The sequence below is a fragment of the Rattus norvegicus genome, chromosome 5 (genome assembly GCF_036323735.1).
Source record: "Rattus norvegicus strain BN/NHsdMcwi chromosome 5, GRCr8, whole genome shotgun sequence".
NCBI classification, from domain to species: Eukaryota; Metazoa; Chordata; class Mammalia; order Rodentia; family Muridae; genus Rattus; species Rattus norvegicus.
In genome coordinates this window covers 151,195,367-151,210,872 of record NC_086023.1, presented here as the reverse complement: position 1 = coordinate 151,210,872, position 15,506 = coordinate 151,195,367, and the positions used below count along the sequence as shown (strand labels likewise).

The 15,506-nt window shown below is 48.1% G+C and overlaps 1 protein-coding gene across 5 annotated transcripts in view; it reads left to right on the top strand.

Annotated features, from left to right (window-relative positions):
* The window catches only part of Arid1a (AT-rich interaction domain 1A), a 77,278-nt gene that overhangs the window by 58,419 nt on the left and 3,353 nt on the right, over nucleotides 1–15,506 (top strand). For 2 of the 5 annotated variants that reach the window (NM_001401278.1, XM_063287286.1), the window contains 15 exons: nucleotides 1,559–1,799; nucleotides 2,036–2,125; nucleotides 2,926–3,093; nucleotides 3,661–3,973; nucleotides 4,598–4,743; nucleotides 4,845–4,954; nucleotides 6,432–6,641; nucleotides 8,176–8,383; nucleotides 9,707–9,839; nucleotides 10,006–10,181; nucleotides 10,826–10,976; nucleotides 11,052–11,219; nucleotides 11,297–11,396; nucleotides 11,857–12,748; nucleotides 13,048–13,178. In NM_001401278.1, the coding sequence (NP_001388207.1) occupies nucleotides 1,559–1,799; nucleotides 2,036–2,125; nucleotides 2,926–3,093; nucleotides 3,661–3,973; nucleotides 4,598–4,743; nucleotides 4,845–4,954; nucleotides 6,432–6,641; nucleotides 8,176–8,383; nucleotides 9,707–9,839; nucleotides 10,006–10,181; nucleotides 10,826–10,976; nucleotides 11,052–11,219; nucleotides 11,297–11,396; nucleotides 11,857–12,748; nucleotides 13,048–13,178 (3,237 nt within the window). The remainder of the gene's footprint in view (nucleotides 1–1,558; nucleotides 1,800–2,035; nucleotides 2,126–2,925; nucleotides 3,094–3,660; nucleotides 3,974–4,597; nucleotides 4,744–4,844; nucleotides 4,955–6,431; nucleotides 6,642–8,175; nucleotides 8,384–9,706; nucleotides 9,840–10,005; nucleotides 10,182–10,825; nucleotides 10,977–11,051; nucleotides 11,220–11,296; nucleotides 11,397–11,856; nucleotides 12,749–13,047; nucleotides 13,179–15,506) is intronic. The other 3 variants (NM_001401279.1, XM_063287285.1, XM_063287284.1) reach the window with 3 other exon arrangements.

Genomic DNA, 15,506 nt, shown 5'->3' with positions numbered 1-15,506 from the left:
CCACCACCAGAGAACCAGGAGTAGGTCTTAGAAGCCGATGTGCTGGTGTACCTTGGGTGGTGAGAATCAAGGAGAGTATTAGCTATATAGTGAATTCAAGGTCAGCCTGAGCTACGAAAGACCCTGGATCAATCAATCAATCAATCAATCAATAAATGGGGGTGGACGGGGAGGGTGGATGTGCTGGCAAAAAAAAAAAAATGGGCATTTGATTCTTGTTTTCTTGTAAAATAGACTAGTTTCTTCTTCCGGTGAGCAAATGGGTCATCCTAGAAACTGGCAGTTTTCAGAGGAGCAAGCAAGGGGACCTTCTGGTACTTGAACAGAACATTGAGTTTGTTCATTTGGTAAACTTCTCTCCATCCGTCTTAGAGATCAGGAATTAGAAATTTAATGCCAGACTTCCTTGGTACTAAGGAGATTCTCTTTCCCATGTCCCATATTCTTTCTTACCTTCTAAGTATAATGAAAAGGTTTGGCTTGAAAGAGTCCTTAGTAAGCTGGCTGCACTGATGTGATTTCTCAGAGGTTAAAAGCACTGGCTGCTCTTGCAGAAGACCCTGGTTCAATTCTCAGCACCCACATGGCAGCTCACAACTGTCTGCAACTCCGTTCTAGGGATTTGACACCTCACATAGACATGCATGCAGGAAAAACACCAATGCACATAAAACATTTTATTTAAAAAAAAATCCACATACATGCACATGAACATAGTAATTGGAGGGACGTGAGGAAGAGGGGTTCCTAGCAGTACTTTGTAGTTTTCTCCTGGAGTAGCAAGCACTTAGCTTTCCCCTTGTTAATTGAGAGACAGTATGAAACCCCAGCTGTTACAGGATCTTGTTGGGATAGCATGGGACCCTGATTGCCACCTGCAACCCAGATGCCCCTTCATGTGTCTGCAGCTTTTTCCATATATGATCATTTTTAACCTCGGAGCCTACTTTTTGTTACAGTAGCAGAATTGAAAAAGGTTTCAATTTGTTTGGTTACCTAGGTAGCAGGTAGCCTACTGGTTTACAGGTGGTTTTGTTCTGTTTTTGAGGTAGGGTCTTGGAAATCACTTACATGGATCAGACTAGCCCCTGGTCTCATGACTTGACTATAAAGAATAAATGAGTTGATTCTATCTCCCAAATATTTGGGTGCCAGCACAGCTAGACTCTGTGTGTGTTTGTGTGTATGTTTGTCTTGTAACAGGTTCTTATTGTATAGTCTAGACTGGCCTTAAACTCAAAATCCTATTGCCTGGTCTCTTTTTGGTTCTTTTTTTCGGAGCTGGGGACCGAACCCAGGGCCTTGCGCTTCCTAGGTAAGCGCTCTACCACTGAGCTAAATCCCCAGCCCCTTGCCTGGTCTCTTAAGTGCTAGTTTGCAAGTGTCCAGTACCACCCTGCTTAGCAGTGTTGGTAAAGCCCAGAAGGCCCATGAATTCACACGTGTATTCAGTGTGGGCCTTCATGATGTTTGCTGTATACAGCTACTGTTGTGACCAATCATATGTATGCTTTTTTGTTTTCCTTTTCTAATTTATCTCCTTAAATGTATGTTTCAGGATCTGTCTGGTTCAATCGATGATCTCCCCATGGGGACAGAAGGAGCTCTGAGTCCTGGCGTGAGCACATCAGGGATTTCCAGCAGCCAAGGAGAACAGAGCAATCCAGCTCAGTCTCCTTTTTCTCCTCACACCTCCCCTCACCTGCCTGGCATCCGAGGCCCGTCCCCGTCCCCTGTTGGCTCTCCTGCCAGTGTCGCTCAGTCTCGCTCAGGACCACTCTCGCCTGCTGCAGTGCCAGGTACCCTGGTTTTGGGGAAGAGGGAGAGCTGGCGGGCTGGTCTTGTGATGAAAGGGAGCTTTGATTCATGTCTGCGTGGTTTTTCCCCTTAGCAGTTGAAGAAGGGGGGGGCCCCCTGGGTGAACACCTCTGTGTGTGGCACAGAAAGGGCTTGGCCTTCTCTAGCTCCACATTCACCTTCTAGCTGGAACGTGCTAAGCCATGTTGGTTTGTTTTGTTTTGTTTGTTTGGAGCAGGCAACCAGATGCCACCCCGGCCACCCAGTGGTCAGTCGGACAGCATCATGCACCCTTCCATGAACCAATCAAGCATTGCCCAAGATCGAGGTGAGCGCTTGGGCTTCAACAGAGGGCTAGCAGGGGCACCCCAACATACCACGATTGTAACATGATGTTGTCAACTGCAAACATGCTAGACCAAATTCATAGCTGCAAACGGAGGGAATGTGGTACTAAAGCATCCACCAAGTGCCCAGTTCAGTCACTGTGTGGCAGAAAGACTAATGCAGGCAGCAGACCTTGGGCTCAGTGAGCTTGTCTGTGTGTGTGTCCTCCAACAGTCAGTCTACATGGCTCCATGCTGACCGACCCAGCCTTGGCTCCTTTACTCCTCACACCGTGCTGGATTTACTCATTTTGTTTTCTTGGGGTTTTGTTGTTTGGGGATTTTTTTTGACCAATGCTTTTATCAGTTTTCTGTTTGGTGTGAAAGTTGATTCGGGGCAGTGGTAGCACATGCCTTTAATCCCAGCACTGGGGAAGTCAGGTGCAGGTAGATCTCTTGAGTTCAAGACCAGCCTGGTGTACTAAGTTCTCGGGCAAGCAGAACATTGTCTTCAAAACAACAAAGAGAGCGTTGATATGTAAACCCTATGTTAATGGCATGCGTGTCACTCTCATGACATCTGAGCAGGCGGGTGGGGGACAGTAGCAGATTCCATGCCATAAAAATTTGCAGCAGGGGGTTGGGGAATTTAGCTCAGTGGTAGAGCGATTGCCTAGGAAGCGCAAGGCCCTGGGTTCGGTCCCCAGCTCCGGAAAAAAAAAAAAAAGTTGCAGCAGAGTGGGGAAGCCATTTATCCCCTTCATTCTGAGCAGGTAATTATTTGGATACATTCCACAAATAGGTTATATGCAGAGGAACCCCCAAATGCCCCAGTACACTTCCCCTCAGCCCGGCTCGGCCTTATCTCCACGTCAGCCTTCTGGAGGACAGATGCACTCGGGCATGGGCTCCTACCAGCAGAACTCCATGGGGAGCTATGGACCCCAGGGGAGTCAGTATGGCCCACAAGGTGAGTGTGCTATACCCAGTTAGAAGGAGGGAGAGCTGATATGCTAATGTCTGGGTTCAAAGAGTAGGGCATCTTGCTTACAGCTCCCCAGCCGAGGCCCTAGGGTGGAGTGAACTATGATCCATCATTTCTTCAGCTCATGCTGTCACCTTGAAAAAGTCTTTGATGGGTCAACACAAACGCTTATTAAGTAAAGGCAATGTGTCGTGAGTGGATGTGCATTGATGCCCGCATATGTGCACATACACACAAATTAAAATGTTTGGGTGGGAGGCAAGAACAATATGTAGAAAGTAGCAGCCATTCATTCTCTGTGCTGGGCGGTCATAAGGGAGTGTGGCCCAGTAATGTCCAAAGTCCTGGATTCAATCCCCAGCAACCCTACCCCCAACTTGGGAGGGGGGCTAGAGAGGCCTACTGCACATGCTCCTTTTTATCCCCTAATGACAGATTGGCTTTAATTTCCTGATCCAAATATTGATGGATTCTAATTGTTTGGAGTTTTAGAGGTGAGTACTTCTGGGACTCGCTAACCCAGGCTCGTGTTGTCTTTCCCTCTCCTCCCAGGAGGCTATCCTAGGCAGCCTAACTATAACGCCTTGCCCAACGCCAACTACCCCAGTGCAGGCATGGCTGGAAGTATGAACCCGCTGGGTGCTGGAGGTCAAATGCACGGGCAGCCTGGAATCCCACCCTACGGCACACTCCCTCCAGGAAGAATGACTCATGCGTCTATGGGCAACAGGCCTTATGGCCCTAATATGGCCAACATGCCACCTCAGGTTGGGTCAGGGATGTGTCCTCCACCAGGGGGGATGAACCGGAAAACTCAAGAATCTGCTGTTGCCATGCATGTTGCTGCCAACTCTATCCAAAACAGGTAAGGCTGGGGAGCGGAGAGAATGTTCTGCTTCTGATGTTTTAACACACAGTTTAAACACATGCACACCAATGTGCTGGTTCTTATGGATGTTAGAGTAAAGCTGCTGTGAGGAAGCACCCTGTGTGCGAACTTAAGCTAGGTGTGGTGCTTTATGTCCACAGGTTACCTCCTTGGGGGCCTGGGGGTAGGGAAGGATATCGGAAGAGAGGCTACTGGAGGTGCTTTAGTGTGGCGAGTGAAGATTGAGCGTGCCTTATAGGCTGGCTTTATGCCCTAAAGAGGGCATTTAAATAGAAATACAGCGGCTTTGGAAGTTGCTTATGGGAAGTGGTATTTATAAAGAGCATAAGACTTTATTCTTCAAGGGTTGTTCCCCATCAAACTAAGCTGTTTTTTTGGTTGTTTTTTTTTTTTTTTTTTTTTTTTGGAGCTGGGAACCGAACCCAGGGCCTTGCGCTTGGTACACAAGTGCTCTACCAATGAGCTAAATCCCCAACCCCAAACTAAGCTGTTCTAATTAGACAATTAAACAGCCCCATTTGGTGTTTGGTCATTCACAAGTGTAAAAGCTCACTGTGTCTCTAACCTCTTCTTCTCTTTAACTTTCATCTTCCTCCTTAGGCCACCAGGCTACCCAAATATGAATCAAGGAGGCATCATGGGAACTGGACCTCCCTATGGGCAGGGGATTAATAGTATGGCTGGCATGATCAACCCTCAGGGACCCCCATATCCTATGGGTGGAACCATGGCCAACAATTCAGCAGGTCAGCGTAACTTGAGTACTCATCACAGGAATTTCTTCAAGAAAGATCTTCAAGTTGTATGTAGCAAAATCTATTGGACTTGAATTGTTTTCTTTTTACAGGGATGGCAGCCAGCCCAGAGATGATGGGCCTTGGGGATGTTAAGTTAACTCCCGCCACAAAAATGAACAACAAGGCAGATGGGACACCCAAGACAGAATCCAAATCTAAGGTAATGATTTTTGTCTTCAGCCCTTTGCTGAATGGTAAGAAGGAAAAATGAGAGCCGGGCAATTAGTGCTTAGTTCTAGCTCTCAGGGGGCAGGGGCAGGTGGATCCCTGAGTTCAAGGACAGCCAGTTTTACACGGGGAATACAGGGTGCTGGAGGAAAAAAAAATGAAAGAAAATGACAAGACTTTAGCTTGTTTTGCTGGGACCGCCAAGGGCTTCCATGGCCTAGGTTTATCACTACCACTGGACTCTGCAGTACACTTTCCTCTCTCTGAGCTTAGCCTCTTAGGCGTCTAACTAACTGATAATGATGTGCTATAGGCAGATGGCTGCCCTTCTCTTCCTAGACATACTCAGAGCAGCAGAAATGGTTGGTTCTACACCTGACAAGCAGGCCAGTGATGCAGGAGGGGATGGGGTTCTTAACTCCCTGTAGGCTGAAACTAGATGTGCTGAAGTTACAGCGACGTGGGAAACCACCTGACTGGAACCCAGACCCAGGCCTCTGAAAACAGCTATCATGCTTACCTGATGAGCCCCTGGCTGTTTATTTTGTTGGGGAGTGAGTGGGTTGAAGCAGGGTCTCACTGTATAGCTCTGTGTGACCTAGAACTCACTATATAGACCAGGTTGGCCTTCAACGCAGAAATCCATCTGCCTCTCTGCCTCCTTCATTGCTGGTATTAAAGATGTGTGCCACTATACCCAGTACACATCAGTATTTTTAAAAATTGAATATTTAACAAAATGAAATGCAGAGCTGCAGTCAGCGTCATGGAGGAGGCAGCGCACTCCTACAGTCCCAGCGCTGTGAGCCTGGGCAGGTAGAGCTCTGTGGAGGCCAGCCTAGTATAATACAAAGTGATGCTAGGACAGCCAGGGCTGCACAGAGAAACCCTGGCTCAAAAAAACAAAGTTGGGGTCTATTGAGATGGCTCAGTGGTTAGGAGCACTGGTTGCTCTTCCAGAGGTTCTGGGTCCAATTTCCAGCACCCACTGGTGTTGATACTGTCTCTAACTCCAGCTCCAGGTGGGGTCCATTGATCACATGCCCTCTCCTGGTCCTGCAAGCACCTAACACATGTAGAACACTTGTACTTACAATCAAAACAGTCGTTTACATGAAGTAATTTTTAAATTTTAACATTAAAAAGACAACTTTGAAATAAAAATAATGACACAGCCAAATTGACCAAATCCAAAGTCTACATATCTCAGTGAGCTTCTGTACCGGTAGAACAACTGTCCTGGATCTGCAGCTTCACGGTGACGCTCACACCTTTACTATCATGCACAATTTTTACAAAAGAACAAGTAACTTCTGAGCTACCTGGGAGACCGAAGCAGGGGAATCTCAACAGCAGCTCAGGCTCTAGACCAGCTCTCTCAAAGGTAGAGGGTGGACAGAAGGGACTTGCAGCCGCCAGCATGTACAAAGGCCTAGACTTTAAGACGCTTATTTCAACCCTCTCTCCAGAAGTCCAGTTCTTCTACCACCACCAATGAGAAGATCACCAAATTGTATGAGTTGGGTGGTGAGCCCGAGAGGAAGATGTGGGTGGACCGGTACCTGGCCTTCACAGAGGAAAAGGCCATGGGCATGACAAATCTGCCTGCTGTTGGGAGGAAGCCTCTGGACCTCTATCGCCTCTATGTGTCTGTGAAGGAGATTGGTGGGCTGACTCAGGTAAGCACCAGACATTTGGCTTTTGAGAGTACCGTTTATCCCACAGGGTCATGTTCTGAGACACTTAAAACACGTGATGTCATGTCAGATGTTAGAAATGATCCACGTAAAGCTTCTGCAAGAGTCCAGACTATGGGAACCAGACTCTGTCTTCCAGGGAAATTGCTTATAGAGTTAGTTGCAGAGGAAGAAGTTAAATGATGGAAGCCTTCCTTTATACTGTGACTTCAGAGAAGAGTTCAGTCCTTACTGGAAATGCCACTGCCATACTTCACGGTCCGTTTCTGTTTAGCCAGAGAGGCTGACAAGTGAGGCTCACTCTGCCTTGTAGGCTTTCCTCTGTGATCTTTTCATTATTGTACAGACCAGAAACTCTTAGTGAGGGTGGGAGAGCCTGACAGCAAGAAACTTATTCCAAACCTTCTAAATCAGAAAAGGAAAACAGCTGTCACCAGCAGAAAAGAAAGTGATTGGAACGAAGCCAACTACTAATCATTTCTGAATCCCTTCTCCCTTCAGGCTTCCTTCCCCTCCCCCACAAAGGAAAACAAAACAGAATAGGGCACGTGCAGGCTGCCATGTAACTGGCGTGGGAAGCAGAGCCACATAGGGCGGCTGAGGTGACCCTGCGTGCATATCTGCTTTCCACTGCCATTTGGTCCTTGTTTCCTACTTGTGGGAAAGGGGGATTGGTTGCTTATAACTTGCCTTCTGATTGGTGGGGCTCTGAACTCACTGAGCATAGGATGAGATACAGAACAAAGCTTGTCCTCCAGTTCAAAAAGGAAATCTTACTTGCTGTTAAGTAGTTATATTCCAAAGACAGTAAGAATTCCTTTCTAAGTGAAGGCCCTGAGAAAGGCAAGACTGAGTCCTGAGCTTGTCTGACAGGTCAGTGAAAGATCATCCCAGTAGACGGGTCCGATGTTACAGGGTAGGAGATAATGTGCAGTTAAACACGACTGTTGCTAACTTTACAAACAACCAAAGCGATACTCTCCCCACCCAGTGCCACCTTGCAAAGTGTTGTGGTCACCTCCTTTCCGTGGAGGTTATCTAGAGCTTCTCTAAGCTCTGAAGATTGCAACTATCACTTCAAAGGTGTCATAGTCCAAAATGTTTGCTTGTACCAGTGTTCTCTGCACTAGAGGCATAAGCTGGCCCTGTGCTGAAGAATACACTATGGATCCAGACCTGTCTGTCTGCCACAGTACTAATTAGAAGAATATTTGGGAAATAGTCTTGGTCAGTATGTCCTGGGACTGAAACAAGGAGGCAGAACAGTGGACTGGCTGTCCTTAGGTTGACAGCCTCACACTGGTGGTGAAGAATCATGTAGAAATCATTAGCTTTAAGAAGTTAGAGGGTGAGGGTTAGAGCATCCAGACTAGGCACTGAGTTCTGTTCCAACGTCAGCCTTCTGCTTGTCCTGTCTTAAGAAGCAGCGCTGCTTGCAGTTACTTCAAACTGGAAGCTTCTTGCCAAGCTGGAAGCCTGGGTCAAGTGTACTATGACTCTTCTGGTGGTCTTTCAGGTCAACAAAAACAAAAAATGGCGGGAACTTGCAACCAACCTCAATGTGGGCACATCGAGCAGTGCCGCCAGCTCCTTGAAAAAGCAGTATATCCAGTGTCTCTATGCCTTTGAGTGCAAGATTGAGCGGGGAGAAGACCCTCCCCCTGATATCTTTGCAGCTGCTGATTCCAAGAAGTCCCAACCCAAGATCCAGCCTCCCTCTCCTGGTAAGAATGGCTGAGCACCCCACTGAGGTTGAGGGCACACTTCCCTAGGTAGTGGTGCCTCCCTCCCTTCCTCCAGGGAGCAGAGCAGATGCCAGGGGTGTGTGTTTTTACCCATCCACGTGGCTTGGCAGGTTGGCAGACTAAAGAGCGGTAGTGGCGACTCCCTTGGGAGGTGCCGTGCAGCAGCCTTAAGTTTTAACTTTCTCATTTTCCTGTTGTACGCCTGGCATTTTGCCAAATGTTTGTAAACTAGTGAGTGGGAGGGACACCAGAGGAGTGAGGGAAAACTGACAAATAGCAGTGTGGCTGGGCCATCTGGGAGCTTCGGCCTGCTGATGTCAGTGCCTTAGAATGCAGCTCAGAAGAGAGCTGTAAACTCCCGGGAGAGCTGGGATGGTAATGAATGGTTAGAGGGTAGAGAGGGAATATGAATGGGACTTCTCTGATGACAGGAGTGCTGCTTTACCCTCTGTTCTCAGAGGAGGCTGGGCCTAGGCTAGCATGGGAAAGAGGCCAGGGCCCTAGAAGGTAGGTGTAAACATATGTGCCCTGTCTTTGACCTCTGAGGGTGTGATGTGTGCCTGAGATGACTCATCAGCTTGGGAAGGCCTCAGAAGTGTGCTGTCTAATGCTAGAAACGAACGGTACCTAGTGGAAATGCTCATCACTGGGAGTTCTGTGCTCTTTAGAGGAATATTAGAAAGAACCTAAGGGTGACATTTTGCTGGGTGCCTGATAGAAACACTAGGCTCTGGCCATGTGACTCCGCTCTACACCCTGTACTTTGGGGGCTCTAATTAGTCATTCACTGCTCAGCATCGGGGGATGTTTAATAGGTTACACAGGTTCTTTGGAGAAAGAAAGCTAGGTAATCAGGAAGCTACCCAAGGCTTAAATGACCTGGTGCAAAATAACATCCGCCTCCTTTCTCCAAAGCAAGACTGCAGCCAACCCTTAAACATCAAAGTGGGGGGATGTTTCTTGGAGCTCAGGTGTGCAGCTCTTGTATGTGAACTGTTGTATGCCAGTGTTTTGTGTTTGATCAGGACATGCTTCCATAAGTGATAAGATCCAATCCCTTTACATCACTGACTCTGAAAGTCTCTCACAGAGGGATCCTGGGAAGGCAAACACAGTGTCAGTCCCAGCACTCTGGAAGCTGAAAGAAAGGATCCTTAGTTCCAAGCAGCCTGGGCTCCACAGTATGAGACCCTGTCTCAGAAGAGAGAAACAGACGCATACAAATGCATATGTGCATACACCCAGACTCTAAAGCATCCGTAATTTTATAGTTAGCTGCTCACCCTGCCTCTCTGTCCACAGCAGGATCAGGGTCTATGCAGGGGCCACAAACGCCTCAGTCAACCAGCAGTTCTATGGCAGAAGGAGGAGACCTGAAGCCACCAACTCCAGCATCCACACCACATAGTCAAATTCCCCCCTTACCAGGCATGAGGTAAGGCTCATGATCAGGAACTCTTGGGTGTGTCTGGGGGTAACCTGGGGTAACCTGAGGAGGGCAGTTCATGCCTATTCACTCCCCCACCCGTGGCTTCTATGGTTCTTGACTTATCTGAGGAATTGGTGTATGGGGGGCTTCATTAGTTTTCCTCACTCTGGAGCAGGAGCAACTCAGTTGGAATCCAGGATGCCTTTCCTGATGGAAGTGAGCCCACATTCCAGAAGCGGAATTCCATGACTCCAAACCCTGGGTACCAGCCCAGTATGAATACCTCTGACATGATGGGGCGCATGTCCTATGAGCCAAATAAGGATCCTTATGGCGGCATGAGGAAAGGTGACTGACTGCTGGGTGGTGCTGGCTTATGCCTGTGGAGTTTGAGTGGCTTGGTGGTAGTGCTGAGAGAGCCTCTGAAATGCTTCTGTGTGTCACCCTTCACCATACTCTTCCCTTCCCCCTGCCGGCCTTGTCCTCTTTCCTTTCTGGGATGATGCTAGAGGCTGAAGCAAGGGAGTCATTTACCTTAGGCAAGTTTCATCCCACTGAGCCCCACACACTTAGCCACCAAACTCTTATATATTTTTTCCTCCTCCTTTTCTCTTTCAACTTGCTTTACCTAGCCACTCTTTTTTTTTTTTTAAAGATTTATTTATTATATATAAATAGACTGTAGCTGTCTTCAGACACACCAGAAAAGAGCATCAGATCCCTTACAGATGGTTGTGAGCCACCATGTGGTTGCTGGGATTTGAACTCAGGACCTCTGGAAGAGCAGTCAGTGCTCTTAACCGCTGAGCCATCTCTCCAGCCCTTACCTAGCCACTCTTAAGACTTGGCATTCTCTATTTAACCTGTCAGGAAAGAAACAGGAAGACACCATGTTCTGTAGAGAGCCTGGAACCGTGTCGCAGGAATGTGTACATTGATGAGCCTGCCAACCTGCTGGTTTCCTCATTCACTGCCTTCCTTTTTGTACTCAGCTCCAGGAAGTGATCCCTTCATGTCCTCAGGGCAGGGTCCCAACGGCGGGATGGGTGACCCCTACAGCCGTGCTGCTGGCCCTGGGCTGGGTAATGTGGCTATGGGACCACGACAGCACTATCCCTATGGAGGTCCTTACGACAGAGTGAGGTAAGCCCCTGCCCATCCCACCCTGGATACCCTGAAGCTATACTTTGCTCAATTCTCTTCTCCAATCTTGTTTAGGACGGAGCCTGGAATTGGCCCTGAAGGAAATATGGGCACTGGAGCCCCTCAGCCAAATCTCATGCCTTCCACCCCAGACTCGGGGATGTATTCTCCTAGCCGCTACCCCCCGCAGCAGCAGCAGCAGCAGCAGCAGCAGCAGCAGCAGCAGCAGCAGCAGCAGCAGCGGTGAGTGACTCCTGCTTCCTCTGCCTGTGCTGCTCAGGTTTGTGATTCTCCACCATGACCCACTCCTTCTTCTGCAGACACGATTCCTATGGCAATCAGTTCTCCACCCAAGGCACCCCTTCCAGCAGTCCCTTCCCCAGCCAGCAGACCACAATGTATCAGCAGCAGCAGCAGCAGGTAAGGAAGCGAGTTTGGGGATATACCCACACCCATTGCCCCTGAAAGCCGTCTGTAAGCCACCCAGTGTAATCCATAGCATCCGTAATATGCATTTTGGCTACGACATTGGTATTCCTCTTAGCCAACTAGGCACTTCTACTGAGAGAGTCACTTGTCTTCCTTGTTTATTAAGTCTCTCTTCTAAAGAAAGGACTAGAAACAGAGTTTGTTTTGATTTTTTGATGTTTTACATATTTTTCTATTTGAAAGGAGAACTCTAGAAAATAGTGGTTGCTCTCAGAAACAGCTTCAAAAAGTAATTTACAAAAGTGTTTGCTTTCTTGACATTTGTCCTGTCTTTCATGGGGCAAAAAGAAAAATGAGTTAATATCTATTAAGTGGAAGCTATCCATGACTCTTTGGACTTTATGTGACTCGTTACATAATATTAATTTCTTTTCTGCTTTCTCTGCCTTAGAACTATAAGAGGCCAATGGATGGCACGTATGGCCCTCCTGCCAAGCGGCATGAAGGGGAGCTGTACAGTGTGCCGTACAGCACTGGGCAGGGGCAGCCTCAACAGCAGCAGCTGCCTGCAGCTCAGTCCCAGTCTGCCAGCCAGCCACAAGCTGCCCAGCCTTCCCCTCAGCAGGATGTCTACAACCAGTACAGCAATGCCTACCCTGCTACTGCCACCGCTGCTACTGAGCGCCGACCAGCAGGCGGCCCCCAGAACCAATTTCCATTCCAGTTTGGCCGAGACCGAGTCTCTGCACCTCCTGGTTCCAATGCCCAGCAGAACATGCCACCACAGATGATGGGCGGCCCCATACAGGCATCCGCTGAGGTTGCTCAGCAAGGCACCATGTGGCAGGGGCGAAATGACATGACCTACAATTATGCCAACAGGCAGAACACAGGCTCTGCCCCCCAGGGCCCTGCTTATCATGGTGTGAACCGAACAGATGAGATGCTCCACACAGACCAGAGGGCCAACCATGAAGGCCCGTGGCCTTCCCATGGCACGCGCCAGCCTCCCTATGGTCCTTCAGCCCCTGTTCCCCCCATGACAAGACCCCCTCCATCTAACTACCAGCCCCCACCAAGCATGCAGAATCACATTCCTCAGGTATCCAGTCCCGCTCCCCTGCCCCGGCCCATGGAGAACCGTACTTCTCCTAGCAAGTCTCCATTCCTGCACTCTGGGATGAAAATGCAAAAGGCAGGTCCACCAGTGCCTGCTTCGCACATAGCGCCTACCCCTGTGCAGCCGCCTATGATCCGGCGGGATATCACCTTTCCCCCTGGCTCTGTGGAGGCCACACAGCCTGTGCTGAAGCAGAGAAGGCGGCTCACGATGAAAGACATTGGTAAGGAGACCTCCCTGACTGGGTGGCTCAATCTACCCCTTTCCATCTCTCACGTGGTTCCTCCATCCCAATGTCCGGGATGTGGTTAAATCTGGTACAGTATTTGCTAAAGGAAAGCCAAAGAGTGTGGAGGATGGAAGATGTGAGCTGATTGAGGTTTGTCTTGAAGGCTCTGCCATATGCTGGTGTCCTAGACCGCTTAGAACAATGAAGTCAGACTAGCCTGACTCAGGACAGCCTTGGGGGTACCTCTAGCCAGCTGGGGCTTGGTGGATGGACAACACAGAGGTTTATTTCAGGAACCCCGGAGGCATGGCGGGTAATGATGTCCCTCAAGTCCGGGCTCCTGGCAGAGAGCACGTGGGCGTTAGACACCATTAACATCCTACTGTATGATGACAACAGCATCATGACCTTCAACCTCAGCCAGGTAAGGACAGGTTTCTGTCGAGGTGGGGAAGGTACTGTTGGTGTAGATGACACTAGGTCACAGCAGGAATGAAGCCCTCGTCAGCCCTCGTCACTTTGCTGGAAGTCTATCATGCTCACAGTGTGTGTCCCTTGCCCCTCTCGGGGATAAGGCGTTAGACGCAGCGCTAGTTTACACGAGTTGTAAGACGACTTTCAGAAGGAGCCCGGTCGCATTCAAGACAGGGTTTCTCTTCTTACCTCTGGCTATCCTGTCCAAAGGAAATTTATTTGGGAGAAAGGATTTCATTTTTCTTTAGGGAATCTTGTTTTGAAACAGGGTCTTACTAAGTTAACAGTATGGAGGTAGCCACAAAACTTAAAGCGCTCTTGTCTTAGCATTCGCTCCATGCTCAGCTGGGAGTTTTGCTTTTGTTTTATGAGACAAGGTATCATCCATCCGTCTGTCTGTCTGTCTGTCTGTCTGTCTGTCTGTCTATCTATCTATCTATCTATCTATCTATCTATCTATCTATCTATCTATCTATCTATCTATCTATCTGGAGCCTTGGCTATAGTGGAACTTACTCTATAGATCAGACTGGCCTAAAACTCCAAGATCCACCTGCTTCTGCCTCCTAAGTGCTGGGAGTAAAGGCACTGTGCATAGCTGGGAGAAACTTTTTGTCACTGGTAAGGATCCAGCAAGATGGCTCAATGTGCAAAGGCCCTTGCCACTGGAGCCTGGGTTCAGTTCCCAGAGAAAGACCTGACTCAGAAGTCATCTCCCCTCTTCCCATAATACTTCCTTTACTTCATTTATTAATTTTTTTTTCAAGGCAGGGCTTCTGTGTTTAGCCCTGGCTATCCTGGAAGTTCTGTAGACCAGGCTGGGTCAGCCTCCCACGTGCTGGGGTTAAAGGCCTGCACCAGGACTGCTGTGCTTCTTTCCTTTCTTTTTCTTCTTTTTTCTTTAATTTAAGACTGGAGACTTTGATTGTCAGTTACATGGTAAAGTGCTTCCCTAACATGGTCATGGCCCAGAGATGGACTTCGGCACCACATAAATCAGGTGTGGTGGTGTACACATAATCCCGGCACTTGGGAGGTATAGGTAGGAGATCAGAAGTTCAGAATCATCTTTGGTTATCCTAGATAGTTTGAGACCAACCTGGAACTAACGAGATCTTGTATGTTTTAATTAAAAAGTGGTGATGGTGACAGTGGTGGCAGAAGTAAAGAAGATAGACTACTAAGGACATTAATACCAGTCTACCAGAAGAAATAGTGTAGTATTACCAGTGATTAGAGCAGTTCCCTTCCTCTCCTCCCTCCCCTCTTCTATTTCTACACTGAGAGAGGAAATTGCTGAATTTAGTCTTCTTGTATGGGTGTGGTGTATCTGTGGTGCTGAGAATCTAACTTGTGTTTTCTGGAATAGCAGCCAGTGCTCTTAACTGCTGAGCCATCTCTCCAGCTCTTACTACTGCGTGTGCCACTGTATATTTGAATCTTGACTATGCCCACTTGTTGATGGGGGAGCTGACTGGAGGACGCATCATTAGATTAGTGTGCTCTTGCTTTGCTCACCATTTTGTTTCGGTTGTCATTTTTACACGAGAGTTAAATAAGTGGGCTTGGATTCATTTTGGTTTTCTGAAACAATTTCACTGTATCCCTGGCTGGCTTAGAACTTACTTTGTATGTGTCCTGAACCTAACAGGAGCCCACCTGCCTCTTCGTCCCAAGTGCTGGAGCAAGGGTGTGCACTAACACGGCCACACTCATAGCCTTATGTTTGCCCAGACTCACAGAGCAACCAGCATCTTTCTGATTATAAAGCTTACCTTTCTTTAGTTTCTGCTTTTTGATTAAGGGCGCCACATTATAGTTCAGGCTAGTCTGGGACTCATTATCTCGAACTGGCCTTGAAGTCAAGGCAAACAGACCTGCCTTGGTCTCCAAAACCCTCAGATTACACTTGTGATTCACCATAGCTGCTCAGAGCAGGACTATTACTGTTCCATAACGTCTTGTCCACGAGAGAGTAAGGGGTAAATTGTTCATTTCCATATGCCGGGACCAACTTTATAATGCTTAGGATTTTATCACCATTTCATATAGGTCATTTCTGTGAAAGGCAGCAGTAAAAACAAGATCCTTACAATTCTAATAATCAGGTGGATGGATGGAATTCAGGCAAAAGGAAATGTGACTAGAAACTAGTGGAGAATAGATGAACATCTGTTGACAGTGCATTCCCTTTCCTAGGTCATGCTGGGAAAGGGGGTACATTCAGGAAGAAGTGTTAGAAGCATTGGTTGTTACTGATCGGTGAGGTATAGACTAT